The sequence below is a fragment of the Pagrus pagrus genome (genome assembly GCF_965226575.1).
Source record: "Pagrus pagrus genome assembly, chromosome: 6".
Classification (NCBI taxonomy): Eukaryota; Metazoa; Chordata; class Actinopteri; order Spariformes; family Sparidae; genus Pagrus; species Pagrus pagrus.
Genome location: NC_140190.1, coordinates 14,287,135 through 14,304,139, shown reverse-complemented (window position 1 = coordinate 14,304,139; position 17,005 = coordinate 14,287,135). Strand labels below are relative to the sequence as shown.

Sequence of the window (17,005 nt, the reverse complement as noted above, 5' to 3'; positions counted from 1 at the left end):
CTGGACTCTCATTCATCTAACAAAGTCATAAAATGGCCAAAACATACACAAGAAACCATCTAATTAATTTACTGTAGATCAACTAATCAACCAATTTTTCAACGTATCATTTCAGCTCCAAAATTACAGTTTAAGGATGCATGCTTTCTTACACCAACAGGTCATTTTGAGAGAAAAATGCCACATCCCCAAAACCAGCTCGGCTCATAAGATTCTGTTGTAGCAAATGAGTAGCAGTCAGCGGTTCTATTAAATACAACTAAAGAGAGCCAAGAAAAAAAAATCAATGTCTCTAAAATCACCTCTAAAATCAGTTCTCTGTTTTTGGCGCCGTGCTCTTGAAATTGCACAACAGCATTACAAGGTTGCAAAGCAAACGTACACACAATCTCTCTCTCTCTCTCTCACACACACACACACAGTGCAGGCAGACACTTCTTCTTCTTACAGGAAAGACCCCAAGGTCGCACTCAGAAAGAAATAATCATTCCCCACAAAATGGACTTCAAGGAATGGAATTACTGTGTGTGTGTGTGTGTGTGTGTGTGTGTGTGTGTGTGTGTGTGTGTGTGTGCGCCATTATGTGACTGTAGGAGCATAAAAGAGTTGGAGGAGGGAGAAAAATGAGGGGGAGAGAGGGGAGGAGAGCGGTGAGCAGGAAGTGGGTATTTCATGTCGAAATGATTGCCTGTAATAATTAGTGTTTGGCTCAGCACCATTTACTGAGAGAGAGGGAGGGAGAGGAGGTTTGGAGGAAGCAGAGAAAGACAGAGAAAAAAAACAAGATTGAGTGAGCGAGAGAGAAAGAAGCAGCAAGAAAAAAAAGCAGATATGACTCTGTGTGTGTGTGTGTGTGTGCGCGTGTGTGTGTGTGTGTGTGTGTGTGTGTGTGTGTGTGTGTGTGTGTGTGTGTGTGTGTGTGTGTGTGTGTGTGTGTGTGTGTGTGTGTGTATGTGTGTGTGTCACGGTGGGCTCGGTTCCTCCAATCTTTCACTGGCGGTGACAGGAGATAAGATGATCAGCCGAATGCGCTACAAATCTGCAGCCTGCCAACCTTCAGACAGCTCTGTCAGTGCTGCACTGCTACTGAAAACACACACACACACACACACACACACACACACACACACACACACTTGGAGCATGGAAGCATTTAGGTGTGTGTGTGTGTGTGTGTGTGTGTGTGTGTGTGTGTGTGTGTGTGTGTGTGTGTGTGTGTGTGTGTGTGTGCGTGTGTGTGTGTGCGTGTAGACACTAAACCAACATACTTGCAGCACATACTGAGAACATGTAGTCACACACACAGACAAAACCCACACGTGTGAGCACACGCACAGTGCAGTATGTAAACCCACACATACACACAAACCTGCTAGATAAACACAGGCAGAACACACACACTCTAACGAGGGCCTACAGAGACTGAAGCATCTAATTAAGATCCTGCACTTTGTAGAAATGTGCCGACTGGCTTTTTAGTCTCCATGTTTGAAATGGGCTGCTGGGTATTGTAAAAATGTCAACTCCTCCCAGTGCTTGTTTTTTTCTTCGCAATACTTTTACTTTCACTATTCCCCCATTGATTATTTCACTAAAAGGAACAAAGACTTTCAGTTTTTTTCTGTTCTATAAAACACTTGTCCATTGCTTCTGGTTGTTGGATATTTCTCCAACAATAACTGTGATATTTTACGCAGATAAAATTAAAGAGAACATCAATTGTCTTTCAGAACAAAGACACTAATAATGATGGATTTGGTACACAGCAGCACCAAAAAGCCATTCGACTTAAAAAGGATAAAAGTTCATCCTCTCCTTCTAGCAGCCTGTGTGTGGTTTAAACAAACACTGTACAGCCTCAAACTTGGAACATTTCATTGTAAACGATACAACATTTCCGGTCATATCTATGGCTAGAAATGTAAAGACATTAAGCGGTTTCTTGAGTGATTGATAATTTGATTAACAGAAAATTAATCTGCAACAATGTTGATAATAAATTACTCATTTAAATCCATGTTTAAACTAAAATTTTAAAGATGTCATAGTTTTGGCTTTGCAGATGTGACTTGTTGCTGATTTACTCGCTCACAAGCAATCCAAATACGTGGCGTTTTGGAAATATGTTGGACATTTATTGACATTTTATAGACCAAAATGACTACTCAGGAAAATGATCAGCAGATTAATCAGTGGGGAAAAAATAACTAACTTGCAGCTCTAAAACATAATGATTTTTGAGTAGGGACTGGAAAGTATGTGCAGCACTGAAGCTGGCATTAAAGCAACATTATGGAGCAACTGGCATTTTGTGCAATTTGGCACCCCTGCAGTTTGAGTGCAACACCACTGTCGTAAACAAATCTCAGGTCTGTAAAAATTTGTCAGACGTAATGTAGATGCTAACTACAAACAAAACTCATTACGCCATAACAATGTCATGTTGACAACTTGTTTCTTGAAGTAAACATGTATGTAACACTGTGATCCTGCCCTCTCACTGAAGTTACATAGTGCAGAAACAAGTGACAGGGGCGTGAGTTTAACAATGAACTTCATCGTCTAAAGTGACATCAGTGCACTAAAACAGTGAACTTAGTGGTAATTTCATAATTATACATATGATAGGCATTTGTTTATGCATTATAATCTCTAATAAAAATATAGGACAACATACTAATATATCTGTGATAGGCGGATATCAGTCGGTCTAGCTTATCAGTTATTTGTAAGTCATGTTGACATTTCTGAAAATGAGGTATCTTCAACAGAGCTGATTGGTATCAGTACTGATGGCTGCAAATTGAAATTATTTTCATTATCAACTAATCTGTCATTTATTTTCTCCATTAATCAAAAGTTCACAGACCCCAAATTCTTCCATCAAAAACCAAATATATTCAATTTTCAATAATTTAAACAAAGAACAGCTGTAAATCATCACATTTGAGAGGCTGGAAACAGTTTTTTTTTCCATTTCTTTTTAACAAGTAACAAATGATTACCAACACTGATGTTATGTATCATTTTTCTGATGATGATTTATCAATTAAAAAGGACTAACTGTGTCAGAATAAAGCATACATGCTGATAAACATCATTATCAGAAAAAAGGAACATTTTCAATGTGAAAACATTTCCAGGCGGATCAGCCAACACTAAACCTACTGATGCTTATTAATCCTGGCTGCTGCTACCAAGTGTGGATCCACCATCACTTGTTCTGCCGTCTGGAGCTCAGCGCTGTCTTTGGCAAACAGACATCATAAGTGACACACGTGCTATACAAATACAGAGCTACCAGCCAGTACAGCACACACACACACAGACACACACACACTGATGGGAGCCGTGTAGTGGCTGCCCTGGTGTCGTGCCTTTACAGTGTCAGGACCATTTAGCCCGCCCGCCTGCAGGTATGTGACTGTTCACTTTACATCACATTAACTATTGATCAACCTTTCCTCCCCACTGCTCCGCTGGAAAAACCTTCAGCTTCTCTCCCAGTCCCCCTCTCTCTCTTTAAACACACTCTCGCACTCAAACATGCACACCAGGGACCCACCCAACTCGCCTGTGTGCTCTTTCATCATCTCTCAAGGGTGTGTACAAGAGCAAATACACACACCTACACACACACACACACAAAACAGAACTGGGATCTCGTCGCACAATAGCAGGCCAACTGTAGTCCTCTCTGCTGCCAGACTCACTGTAAGGGCTGCTCTTTCATAAATGTTTCACACACTCTCTCACACACTCTCTCACACACTCTCTCACACACACACACACACACACACACACACACACACACACTCTCTCTCTCTCACACACACACACACACACACACACACACACACACACACACTAACTATAGGCAAACAATTAACCCTCAGGCGTCCCTAAAGCAAATATAAATTTTATCATTTGGTGAGTGACAAACAGGCAGCTAAATACAGAAGATTCATGACTATTTTATCTAATTACATCTGTACACACACAGCCTTTCTGGATGCATGTGTACTCTGAAGATACTTCATAGTTTCCTCTTTTTCCTCGATATCCATTGCACTTGAAGACCAGCACCTTTTCCTTGGGCGAAGACCAAAGACTTCACTGGCTAATGGTACATCCGAAACCCAGGTATTCTCTCCCTACCTCATCCTCATGCACTCAAAGTAGTACAACTCATCCCTTATTCTCTGCAGTCAAAGCAGCCATAGGCTCTTGTTTTATAAAAGCCTCTATTTTCGTATTTGTAAGTATTTAATACAATTGACGTGTCACTTGACAGATTATGTCAAAGCAATTATTTAAAAAGAGCAAAATGCTCTATAAAAGCTAAAGTATGTTTGACATTTTTCAAGGTGTTTTACTAGAATTAATTAAAATTTGAAGAGTCGGATCTGTTCTTTGTTTTTGTGGGTAACAGTGATGTCAGATGGTAAGACCTTTGGAATATTAAATCAATTATCTTTACCCACTACATCTTAGCCTTTTAACCCTCAGATGAACATAAAGTACATGCCTGGAACTTTTTAAAACACAAAAATGGAAATGTAAAAAAATGATGCAAGAAGCAGGTAATTATTGGTTATCTGTGTCGTTTGAAAATAATCCACATCGTGCATTCCCAGTCCAAAACCTAAAGATATTAGATTCACTATAATTAGAGCCCAATCAATATATCAGTCTGCCATTATCCACCACTAGCTTTTTTTTAAATTCATATTATAATGCAAAAAAGGGACGCTGGGGATAATTTATTATTATTAAACTCTCAGCAAGTTTCAGTGCACTCATGTCCTTTAAGACGATAAAGTTTATTGTTAAACTGGTAAATATTCTTGCTCCGGTACATATCTTTGTCACAACGTCTGAGGGTTCACTGCAAAAAATGTGTGTTTATTGGCCGATATATCTGTATCGAAATTTTTACTTCCTGGTATCAGAATCTGCATTGGCCCCCCCAAAAAAATCAAGTATCGGTCAGGCTCTGACTACAAGACTGACAAATCAATGAATCAACTAATCTTTTCTGGTCTACAAACAATTATTTTCACTAATGATGAACTTCAAACAGTTCTTGAGATCACTTAGTCAAGAAAACTTTCAAAAATAATAAAAGGTTTCCATTAAAACTTGGCGCAAAGCCCAAGGGAAACCTTTGAATTGTTTGTTTTGTCCAGCTGACAGCCCAAAGATGTTCAATAGAAAACAGAGAACTAGCTGATGTCTGGAACTTATTTCTTCACTGACAAACGACAAACTATCAACACGAATTTTCTGCCATTTAATATTTGCTAAATGGACAAATTACCTCAGCACTACTGTGAATGATGACGACCAGAGATTAACCTGCGACAGCAATTTTATATGAATGAGGTCGAATACGAGTCACTCTTTTAGCAAACTGGAGCATCTGATGGTGACGGCTGAGTATTTTAAAGACAACACACACGCTCAAGGTGTGTGTGGCAGATGTTACTACCGCTTTTGTATTTGGGCAGAGCTGAGTGGAGGGGCTCGTAAGCGAAGTGTGGCAGCATGTAAGCGGCGAGCAGAGAGCCTATCTTACTCTGCAGACCACACACGCGCGTGCGCACACACACACACACGTTGCATTATGACTGATATATGGCTGTGTGTGTGTTTATAGAGAGAGAATTACAGTAATGAGAGCCCTGTGTCAGCAGCTCCTCCCATCTCCCTTTAGTCTGCTGATTACAGCCCGCTTAGATAGTTTAGAACACACACACAAACACACACACTCACACACACAGCAAAAACCTGAGCAGCTGACCAACCAATGACCCTTTAATTAATTAACCCTTCCCTTTCTTTAGCTTCCTCAGTAATCTTTCTCATCCCTTCGTACCAACCACACACGCCACCAAAGAGACAAGAGACACACAAATTTAGAATTACACCCCGCCACCCACACATCCATCCTCCCGCCTACACACACACACACACACACACACACACAGTTGCAGCTCATCAGGTCTAATCCCTTCCCTCCGTCTCTTTCCTGCTGTCTAATCCAACATCTATCAGAATCCAGCCACCTTCTCTGCAGACAAAATACACAACTAAGCCCGGCTATTTCTGGACAGCATCTATTTGTGTGTGTGTGTGAAGATAATTGGGGACGCCCTTGCATGTGTGCAAGTGTGTTAAGCACATGCATCAGATTGGGAGTCTCTCTGAATGGATCAGTGTGTTTTGTGTCTGGCTCTGTGGGCGTCCAGGTCACGTCCTCCCTGCGGTGTGAATAGTGCACCAGAGGCTCTGATTACATGAAGGTGCCTGCGTGTGGATCTGAGCTCCGCACTGTCTGCTGCAGGACTAAACAAAGCCACTGTTAATCCAACTGACCGCTTTCTGTCTGGACCGTTCCAAAACTGCTGCCAAACTGAGTTTTTAAGAGTTACGATCTCAGAGCAAACTGACATCCAACAGCTTCTCAGGGTTTCACCAAAGTGGGTTTACTGTGCTGCTTGTGATGTTTAAGGACATCTCTACTGTCTTTCCTGCATAATGGTGGTTTTATGACATGAAAGTAGCATTTGACTCCAGAGAGGTTGACATGCATGACTGGGCTGCTTGGTGATTTTCATGCCACACATTTAAAATAACATCAGCATGGACGGGTCAATCCATTAATCCAAACATTTTTCTGTTATTAGCATATAAACTCAGTTGTCACTTTATATTTAGGTACACCTAGCTGATATTTAGTCCACCTAATCATTATAAATAGGGTGGACAGAATACTAGAAACACCTCCCAAATGAAATAATGCAGCATAAAAAAAATGACCATAAAGTTAAATCAACAACAAACACTGAAAATTATAGCATCAATTTAGTGCAGGACTGTTGTATTAGAGGGCATTAATTTTTCAGCAAGGTGCACCGAATACCACTTTTACACAGCAAAACAGGGAATAGCATAAAGCAGCAGATCGTATACATCAGACTCATCCAGAAGAGAAGACAAAAAAAAAACAAAAAATAAAAAAACACCCTTACAGCTGATGATGGAAGTAGCAAAGGACTGAAACATCTCGCTTCTTTCTTATCTCTGTTGAGATTAGGGATGGGCATTTCAAGCAAAAATACCACTCGATAATCACCGGGAACTATTCAACAATTATTCAATGATCTGTGTGTATGTACTAAAGCATATAGTGACACACCTTTACCGACCTTGTGTGGAAAAGACCATGCTACAATTATTTTACCACAGGCTGGTAATGATAATGCCATTCTACCAAGTCCTGGAATTACCAGGTGCCGGTCAAAACAATGGAAAAATAATGACCCATCTCTAGTTAAGAGGTGCAAATGCAGGACTGATCAGGCATCTGGCAAGGCTCTGGTAGTGACATGGAAGCCACTAACAGTTTCTTTTAAAATATATTTTACTTCAGTTTTGACTGAACAATGATCGAGCGCTGCTTGAACAGACACTGATGGAAAAGTATTAACAAGCCAACATCCTGATCTTAAATGTGTGTCATAGCATCACACCTGATTGTGCCCATTCACATTTAAAACAAAAGCCAGATGTTAGTGGGTTCTCTGTCCAGTGAGAAAGAGGTGTAATAAACATGGAAAAATACGCAAAGTTGAAATTAAATGGAAATCTTCTGAGTCAAATCTCATGAATGATAAAGACTATGGAGAACATATCATCCTAATACCATTAAAAGTCTAGTATAAATAATAATATAGTATCGTGCAGACACCTCAGTACCTTTAAGTGAAAGAAGCTCAGTTTGTTCATATTCAAAGGCAGCAGTGTTGTTCTTGCCATCTCTCTGAAACAACATTAGCAGCACTGTTTGTGTGCCACCAGTCAATCCAATTAAAAAGGTTCATACCTACATACCCACCCAGCCAGGTTAAACATGCATCACCAGATATGTGAAAAGAAGTCTGATTACACAATCTGTTCTGATGATGACTGTTGCTATTGTTACGAGCCACAGTGACACAATCAGCTCTCAGTTGTGGCCATATGCAGTATGACGGACTATTGCTGGAGAAGCCTGTAGGAAGGTTAAACAAATCTTTCCTGGAAACCTAATCCAGGCCAGCTACAACAGCGCACTGTCATATTAAAAACTGGATGATGATGATGGAATCACAAGCTCGCTCTTGTTGCCAATCGTGTTCTTAATCTCATCATTCATTTATTGTTTATCCTGCTCGATAGTTCTCAGTGCTTGGCAAGAGGGCAACACTCCAGGTGTTTTGTAACACGAGGTGTAACATTGAACGGCTGCCAGTGGCGCCGATCACGCCGTCTCAAACCGTGGATCCAGGGGTGATTCATGTTCCCTGAATGGCTTGATTTGTCTGGGTCAGTGGCGCTCAAAGGGGGGGCTCACACGAGCTCAGAGGGTGATAACACTGGGTTGTCCTCTGATTCACCGAGTACACAAAACATGCTCCCATTTGCTGCTTTTCTTTGTAATTTATGATAGTAAATGAGGAGTATTTGGGTTTTAGACTGTTGGTTGGACAAAAGAAGCATTTTGAAGATGTCACTTGGGGCTCTATGAAATTGTAATAAGCATTTTTCACAATGTTTTGACTGCTAATGGCTGAACGATGAATGGATTAATCACGAAAATAATCAGCAGTTTAATCAATAATGAAAATAATTGTTAGTTGCAGCCCTAGACCTAATCTGGTTGTCTTCCACTATTATTTTCTCTTCAGGTGCTATTTAATTCCCAGTTGTTTCATCATTCAGGGACATGACAACAGTCAATTCCAATGAAAAACAGTACTTCTTGCACACATTTTTTTTACCTCTGCATTGATTTATATTTTTTCTTTTTTTTGAAAAAAAAAAAAAAAAAAAAAAAGGGTCAGCGTTTCAGTCACAAAGACCTCTCTCAAGAATTTTCCCCTCTTTGTGACTGAAACGTAGACTTCAAATCAAAAAAATCAATGCAAAGGTAAAAAAAAAATGTGCAGGAAGTACCATTTTCACTGGAAATTACTTTTGAGGATTTGATTCATTGCACCATAAAAAAACAAGTGGTGTGCATGTTGCCTTTGACTCATCATGACAACAGTTCAACCACATATGGTCTTCCTCAAACCATTTTGGTCAAAATGTTTCCATCATTTGTGGTCAAGAAGTTGTCATATCCATATAGAATAAAGTACCGGATGTAGATAGTGTGCAAGTACTGTTTTGGGTTTTAGGACTATGAAACAAATTTTTATCAAATTATGACTCACCGCCCTAAATGAACACATTTTGAAATATTCAATAAACACAAGCCCATTCCAAAAAAGTTGAGACACTGTGTAAAACATAATGAAACAATTAGATAATTTGCTAATCTTTCTTACTTATCTGTCTTCATACAATATCAAGACAAAATATGTCATGTTTCGCCTCATCATCTTCATTGATTTTTGTAAATATCTGTTCATTCTGAAATTGATAGCTGTAACTTGTCTCAAACAAGTTGGGACAAGGGCAACAAAAGACTGGTAAAGTGGTGGAATGCTCCAAAAACACCTGTGTGGAACTTTCCACAGATAAACGGCTTCATTGGCAACAGGTGATAGTATCATGATCGTGTATGAAAGGATCTTCTTCTAAAAGGTTGAGTCATTCACAAGCAAGGATGGGGCGAGGTTGACTGTATAAAGGATATTACTACACAGGCTCGGGAACACCTTGTGAAACTGTTGTCAGTAAACACAGTTATTTTGCAAATTGTTGCGTTCCGTTTTTATTTACGTTTTACAAATCATCCCAACCTTTTTGAGATTGTAGGTGGTTAACCCCCGAGTTATAAAAAAATACTCTAATTCAACAGGACAAACGTAACATAAGTTAGCCGCCGTGATAAGGGAACTACATGTACTAACGTATTGAAAAATACTTGCAAGCTGGCACCATATATATCATGATACAGATTTAAGGCCCAGTCGCTCAGTTGATTTACGTACAAAAGTACCTGAATGTGTTGGTTCAGTTATTCTAGACTCAGTTGGACTGTTGAGCTTGTGGTGAGCAGAACAGTCAGAAGCATGAGCGAGCACACGCACACACACACACGCAACGCACACAGGCATTTGTGTGTACAGCGGAGCAGCAGTAGCCACAGGGGTTAGAGGGGCTGTGGACAAGGGCTGTACAAAAGAAGTTTGAAGTGGGACAGAAAGGGAGGGAGGGGAGATTCTGGCCGGCCAAATCAAAGCAGGATGAGAGGAGAAGGGTGAGGGGGTGGGGACCGTGTGAAGGTGTGCCACGAGAACAGAGACTGGAGGGAGGGAGAGGAAGGCGGGGACTCCACAGCCAGCCCAAATCCCACATTCAAAAAGCATTCTGAGCACATTCCTGCACATCAAGCACACCGTACAGTAATGCAAAAAGAACAGCCAGCTTTTTTACAACTATTGGTCCAAAAACTGTGCCAAGAAGGTTAGTCAAAACATCACATAGTCTTGCATTTTTTTCAGAGACTGAGTGTCAAAAAAAGTTGAACTTGGCTCAACTTTGGCAACAACTCAATGCAAAGTCATCTCGTTGCACACTGCCCTGGTCAATCCAATACATGCAAGTCCACATTCCTAGTAGATTTCTTTTTAAAGTGAACCACTCAGTCAACCATACAGAGTGTAAAACATTTGTTGCCAAGTTTCAAATCCTGTTTTAAAAGTATTATAAACATCTCTGTGGTGTTTTGGTATCTGATAAGCCTTCAAACTCACGGATCTTCAACGCCAACTGCCTTTCCTGGAATCATATCTCATTGTCTTAAGTGCACCTGAAGCAACCTTGCATTTTTATTTTTTTTTAAAAACACAATGCTGTCTTTGATCTCAATTCCCAGTAACACTGAATGATACTTGATGGGAAACACCAGCAGACAAACTGTAAAAACAACTCACCTATGGTACTGGGTCTGAAGGAACTGAAACTCCTCCTTGATGCGGTCCAAAGTTTCTGGGTAGGTTAGTTTCAGTGACTGGGGTGTCCCCGATGCTGCTGCCGCCGCTGCTGCTGCAGCTGCCACCACAGAAGCCGAGGACCCCGGGGGTGGCTGAAGAGGTGCCTAGGAAAAAAGTAGGCAGCTGACTGAGAGATTTGACTTAAAAGTACATGATAGTTGCATCAAATTCTTCTTCATCAACTGTGACAAAATCCTGGGGCCAATGGTTTGGTAAATTTATGTGCAATATGGTAAAAGAAAAGCTTCACTCAAGCAGGAGCTCCATCTGAGGAGGACATAAAACAACCACAGAGAGCAAACATGAGCACCACATCTGCACATGCACGCCAGCATGCTTGTGTGTAACTATTGTGAGGGGCTGTCTATTACAGAGACACTCATCGGCAGCAGAGCCAGATGTGAATGTGTTACCGAGCCTTGGATGGGAGGGCTGAGAGGTACAAGAGCTTCTTAGCCAAATGAGCACACTTTGTTTAATTGCAAGTCTGAGTAGAAGAAAGAAATAAAGAGAGAAATAGAGCAGTGGGAGGGAGAAAAGTGGGGGAAAAAAGGGACCCCATCGTGGCTGAAGAAGACCCCTCCCAACCCTGTGCTTAGTCTCCCATCTCTGCAGGGTTCAGAGCAATTAGGAGACTACAACCATAGGGGTAATGCTGCAGGACAGGCAGACAAAAGGGGGCTGAGAGCTGGACGAGGAGGGTGGTGGGGGGCTGTCCGTCTGTCAGTCTACTTGGCTCTCTGTCAAAATAACACAGTGCAGAGGCCAACAGGGGCCCGGGACAGCCGGTTCACAGGCTTCACGATGGTCAAGTATGACGGTGAGGTTAAGTGATAGTAATATACTTCAATTTTCTCACAGGAAAGCGCCAACTGGTTTTAATGTGGCTCCGTTAGTTTATTAGAGGCCAAATTCTTGCCGGTGATTCAAACAGTTTTTGCTCTTTTTCCAGCCTGTGATGGGAGGTGTGAAGATTGTGAGAGGACAGAGTTAGATGCTATGCCAAGCAGGATTGCTTGATCTGATAACAACCCCAAATAGCGAGTATTACCTAACATTTTATAATCAAAAGTTCTAAGAATAAGCCTGTAATGCAAATGAAAATCAGGTGGCTTTTAAAGACACAGAGCAAGTTACATTTTTACAGATTTCAACATTTGCCAATACATTTTTAAATATTTCTGTAAAAGCTTCATGTAAAGTAGACACTGTTACAATCCAGCTGCACTTTTGTTGAACTCCAGCAGAACTACCTGGCTCAATGCAGTCTATGAGATGACTTCAGAGTCGGTCCTTCCACCAGTATGAGAGCCACTCTACAGTCACATCATTCAGTCACTGTTTACGTCTTCCAATTTCCCAGCATTGCTAGGAACAACTATGGCGGACTACATCGACTCTTTACAAGTGTTGGTCCTGGCTTTGCATTCCTACATTGGCATCCAAACGTGACTGGTCCTCGGACCACTGCTGCTTTAATTTGGCATCCAGAGAGAAAATGTTTGGTTTTATCTCCCAAAGTCAGAACATGTTACACCATCTCTGGTTTTTACGGCAGTTATAAGCAGTTTAAGTTGGTCCTTGGTCTTGATAACCCAACCCCAAGCCCCTGAAGTAAGTGGTTCTTTGTTCTAGACCAGCAAAGACCAGTCTCGACCAGTCACTCTGGAACCCGTTGTCCTGGCTGAGAGCCAGTTCTTCATCTGTCGAAACACAAGGAACTGGTTCCAGAGTAGGCACTGGCTCCGAACCAGCACCTGAACCACCTGAGTTGAAAAGAGGTATTTTTTTGTGAATTTATGTTGCGCAAGTAAGGGCATAATGCTAAAAAAGGGATGATGAGAATAAAATGGCTACGAAAACAATCTGCCCACTCTTCAGAGTTCAAAGACAGTGGGCGTACATGTGGGTAGCCCTGAACGACGGCAACAACACAAGTCTCACATCAACGATGTCTGTCACGCGTTAATGATGTTTAATGAACAAGTTAATCACAACATCGCTCAACTCCAGTGCCAAAAAGAATGCCGGGGGGGGCAATATGAAAGATGTTCGGGGCATTTGCATGTTGGCATGACGAAAGCAGAGCGTGCCAGCATCTATAGTTTGTACATGCATGTTTAAGGAAACAAGTGACAGTGTGAGATGTTTCAACAAGGAAAAAGCAGAATGTGTTTCAGCAGGTGAAACATTATCAAAGAAAATACATACCGAGAGAGAAAGACAGAGAGACGGGAGTAGAATAAACATTGATGATTGATGGGAATAGGATGAAATGGAAAGTAAAAATGGACAGATAATATGGGTAAGGCTAGCAAGTCTTTACCCAAAAGTCGAAAAATATACAGAGAAAATGACGAAAAGACTGAGAATCTGTTTTGAAAGGAGATGAAAACAACTGAAGAGAAAAGAGAGAGGAAAGAGAAAAAGAAAAGAAAGGACCAAAAAAGAAGATAGGAGAGGGGCTGTGGCCTCATTGTTCCTCTTTCTAACAAGCTGCTCTCAATCTGTCGGCCAGATCCCCTCCTAGAGCACAGACAGCCACACACACACACACACACCCCTTTTCCTTTACACAAAACCAACCATCACACACACACACACACACACACACACACACACACACACACACACACACACACACACACACACACACACACACACACACCGAGTGTTGCTCACACATGCACACCTCTTTTCTCACACAAAAACCCATGATTAAAAACACACACACACACTCTCCCCTCCTGTTTCACACAACTCTGACACACACACACACACACACACACACACACACACACACACACACACACACACACACACACACACACACACACACACACACACACACACACACACACACACACACACACACACACACACACACACACACAGCAATTACTCTTCACGAGGGAAAAAAAAGAGCACCAAGGCCATTTTATAGGAGGATGGAAGGAGGAAGAAAGAGGCGACCATCCTTCCCCTCTCTCCTTTTTATCACTCCCTCTCCAACATTTTTCGTGGCTTTCTTTTTAACATGGTCACTTCTCCAGAGGACAGGTGAGAGGAGAGGAGGCATCTTCCTCAAAAAATGGAGGCATGAATGGTCTATTTTCTGGTTTTTGTTTTTAAAGGTAATGGAAAAACCACTGTCTCTCTGCTGGCTCAGCCACTCAGGACCTTGTGCACAACTCCAGTCTGCTGGTTAGGTTTGTTATGATGAATCACACCAGACTAGACTGGACGCATGTGACGGATGCCATCTCTGAAACACAGGAAAATCATGGATCCTATCCCAGCATTTATAGCCCTTTTCCTCCCACCAACCACAGCTATTAGTCTGCCCCGACTTCTGATCCAGCAAACAGCTGAGCAGGCTTTAAAATGAGAGGTCAGGTCATCAAGCTGACCTGGTGACTTCTGGGAATGGATCTAGGCTGGGAGCCTCACCTGATAATCCAACACTCAGTTATTCCGTCCCTCTCGGCCGTGTCCCGGCCCGAAGGCAAACAAGAGCCATGCCGTCTGCCCTTGAACAAAGCTTACATAGACTGAAAATCGCTGTTACACAATTACAGACTAGATCTTCTGCGGCTCACACAGGCATAGAGTCGGGTTCTGTAATACTGCAGACGGATTGCATGAGGTTGGACGGCGAACGCTTTTCTCTGATATGATTAGAGATCATCTGATTACTCATCGGTTTAGATAAATCAGTGGGGAGGTGTTTACAGGCCCTGAGCAGTCCAGCAGCACCGCTGTGACATGTTCCATTCCTGAGAGCCGGCTGAGAAAGCTATAGGCTAAATTTGGTGGTTTAAGGGCACCTACTGCACAAGCTAAATGAGGAAAAGCCCAGATATGACCCTGTCACATCAGATGTATAGGTGTATAGGCAAGCACACACACATACACACCCACGTTCACACTAATCTCTCTCTGAGCGCTCGAAGGCCTAAGTCAATTGCAATGATTAAATGAGGCCCTGATGATGAGGGGATGAGAGAGAGAGTGTGAACGAGTCATCTACGGGAATAGAAATGATTTAAATCAGACCTCACATCCCTTTAGTGGTGTAGGATAAGAAACAATCCAGTAGTGCTGTTTTAAATGTGCCAACTGGTGAGAAACAGCTCAATGGCAACCACAGATCAGGTTATATGTTCTTCACACGCATTATATCCAAGGTCACAAAGTCATGAATGCAAACACGCGTACGTGAATGCACAACAAAATGTGTGCACATGAAAAAAAACAGAGCAGAAAAACATGTTAAAGGCTGACATGAGGGGACCGTTAACAGTGTGGCAATCACTGAATGAAATCATTCCTGTTTTCATTTGAGTTACCTCTAATTACACCGCAAGCAACAAACCACTATGACCTCACATCCTTGCTCTAACCCCCCACCCTCACAAAAACATGTGCACACGTACACACACACACAGACGCGACTACACGCCCACACATGCCCACTACAAACACTAAGTGGATGTGTGCACGACGCAGTTTTCCACAAGTATTTACAAGCACACATGCACTTTATTGTATTCGCACACGACTGCAGCTCCTACGTCAACATTAATGGGAATCCGCAAGATGTGTCCCAATCCGCACTAGCCACACTGACCCACAGTTATACATAATTTGCTAATGGAGCTGGGCAAGGGCCATCACTGTTATGATGTGGTTGTGTGACCAGAGGAATATGAGGTTCTCATGTAGAAACACTCCTCTGTGTCTTCTTCTTATGGCTGGAGGGGACTGAGGAGATAAATAGATTTCTCTTGGATGACCTCTCACATTCTCCTTTCTTTCTTTTGCGATTTCCACCACTGAAAATGCATTTTTCACACGCAGCAAAGGGAAAAAAAAGACAAGATTCCTACATTCTTTCATACAAGAAGCTCCCACTACTTTGTAATGTTTGTTGTTTATTTTCTGTATAGCGTTCCTCATTACAAATCCTGCTGCACACTGATTGAGCTCGGCTTTGATCAGAAAATCAAGCATGAAACCAAAACTCCACTCCACTGGTGGCATAACAAGTTTAAGCGCAACATCAAATTTCGCCTGTTCACAAAAAAAAAAAAAAAGACAGTCGACAGCCATGCCAGTGCCTCTTGAGATTGTACTGGCAAAGTGGTGCTTTGAGCTAAACGCTAATATCATAACATGCTAACTAACTTACTAGCTGATTGATGACTAATTGTCGATGCTACCTGGTGTTCTGTCTGGGAGGTGCTGTGGCTAAAACAAGCAGCGAGAAAGAAAAAGTATAAACATAAAACTGTATTTCTTTTGCTTGAAAGTACTTTGCCGCAGGGCTAATTTATGCAATGTGAAATGCCACGGGCCTAAACTAATAATGGTGACTAGCAAAAAAAAATTGTTTCGTCTCCTTGACAGATCGTATTGAGCCAAATGTTTATACTTCTGTTAAAGTTCTTGTTGTTAAGCCATGTTTCTTGTGTTGGTGGATTTACGTAAACTTCACTCCACAATTAACAATTATTAATCTTTTTGTCTTTTATCACCAGAAACAGAAAAGGGGTGGTAGTTTCTTCTATAACTGACTGGGTTAAATGGGCAGATGATACTGTTTCATATCAATCAGAGGACTGAAAGCAAAATTACAGCATGGCAAACTTTATGACACCAGCAAATATCGTAGTCATCCAAAGAAACAATATCATAGCGTATCATGATGAAACTGGTTATTTACAACCCTAATAACAAAAAAGCAAAAAATGACTGGCCCTCCCAGTTCATGTCATGGTTTTTCTTGTACAAAAAAAATAAGTTAAGTGCTGCAGGTATTTGGTCAGAAATCACAACCTATTGAACAGTAGAACAGATCATTTTGACCACATGTCCATTTTAATTCATCCTGAGGGGAACATGAAAGTACACATTTTGAGCTGATCGTATAGTAGATGTTGAGATACTCTGACTTGCTGGAGGAGCCACAGAAGGTGCCAACAGTCAGAATCCATCCTCTGGGCACCATCAAT

General features: G+C 41.6%; 1 protein-coding gene across 4 annotated transcripts in view; it reads right to left on the bottom strand.

The window, feature by feature from the left end:
- tle2a (TLE family member 2, transcriptional corepressor a) overlaps positions 1-17,005 on the bottom strand; it is a 44,859-nt gene that overhangs the window by 21,411 nt on the left and 6,443 nt on the right. For 3 of the 4 annotated variants that reach the window (XM_084354563.1, XM_084354565.1, XM_084354566.1), the window contains exon 2: positions 10,932-11,095. In XM_084354563.1, coding sequence (XP_084210689.1) covers positions 10,932-11,095 — 164 coding nt within the window. The remainder of the gene's footprint in view (positions 1-10,931; positions 11,096-17,005) is intronic. The other variant, XM_084354564.1, reaches the window with a different exon arrangement.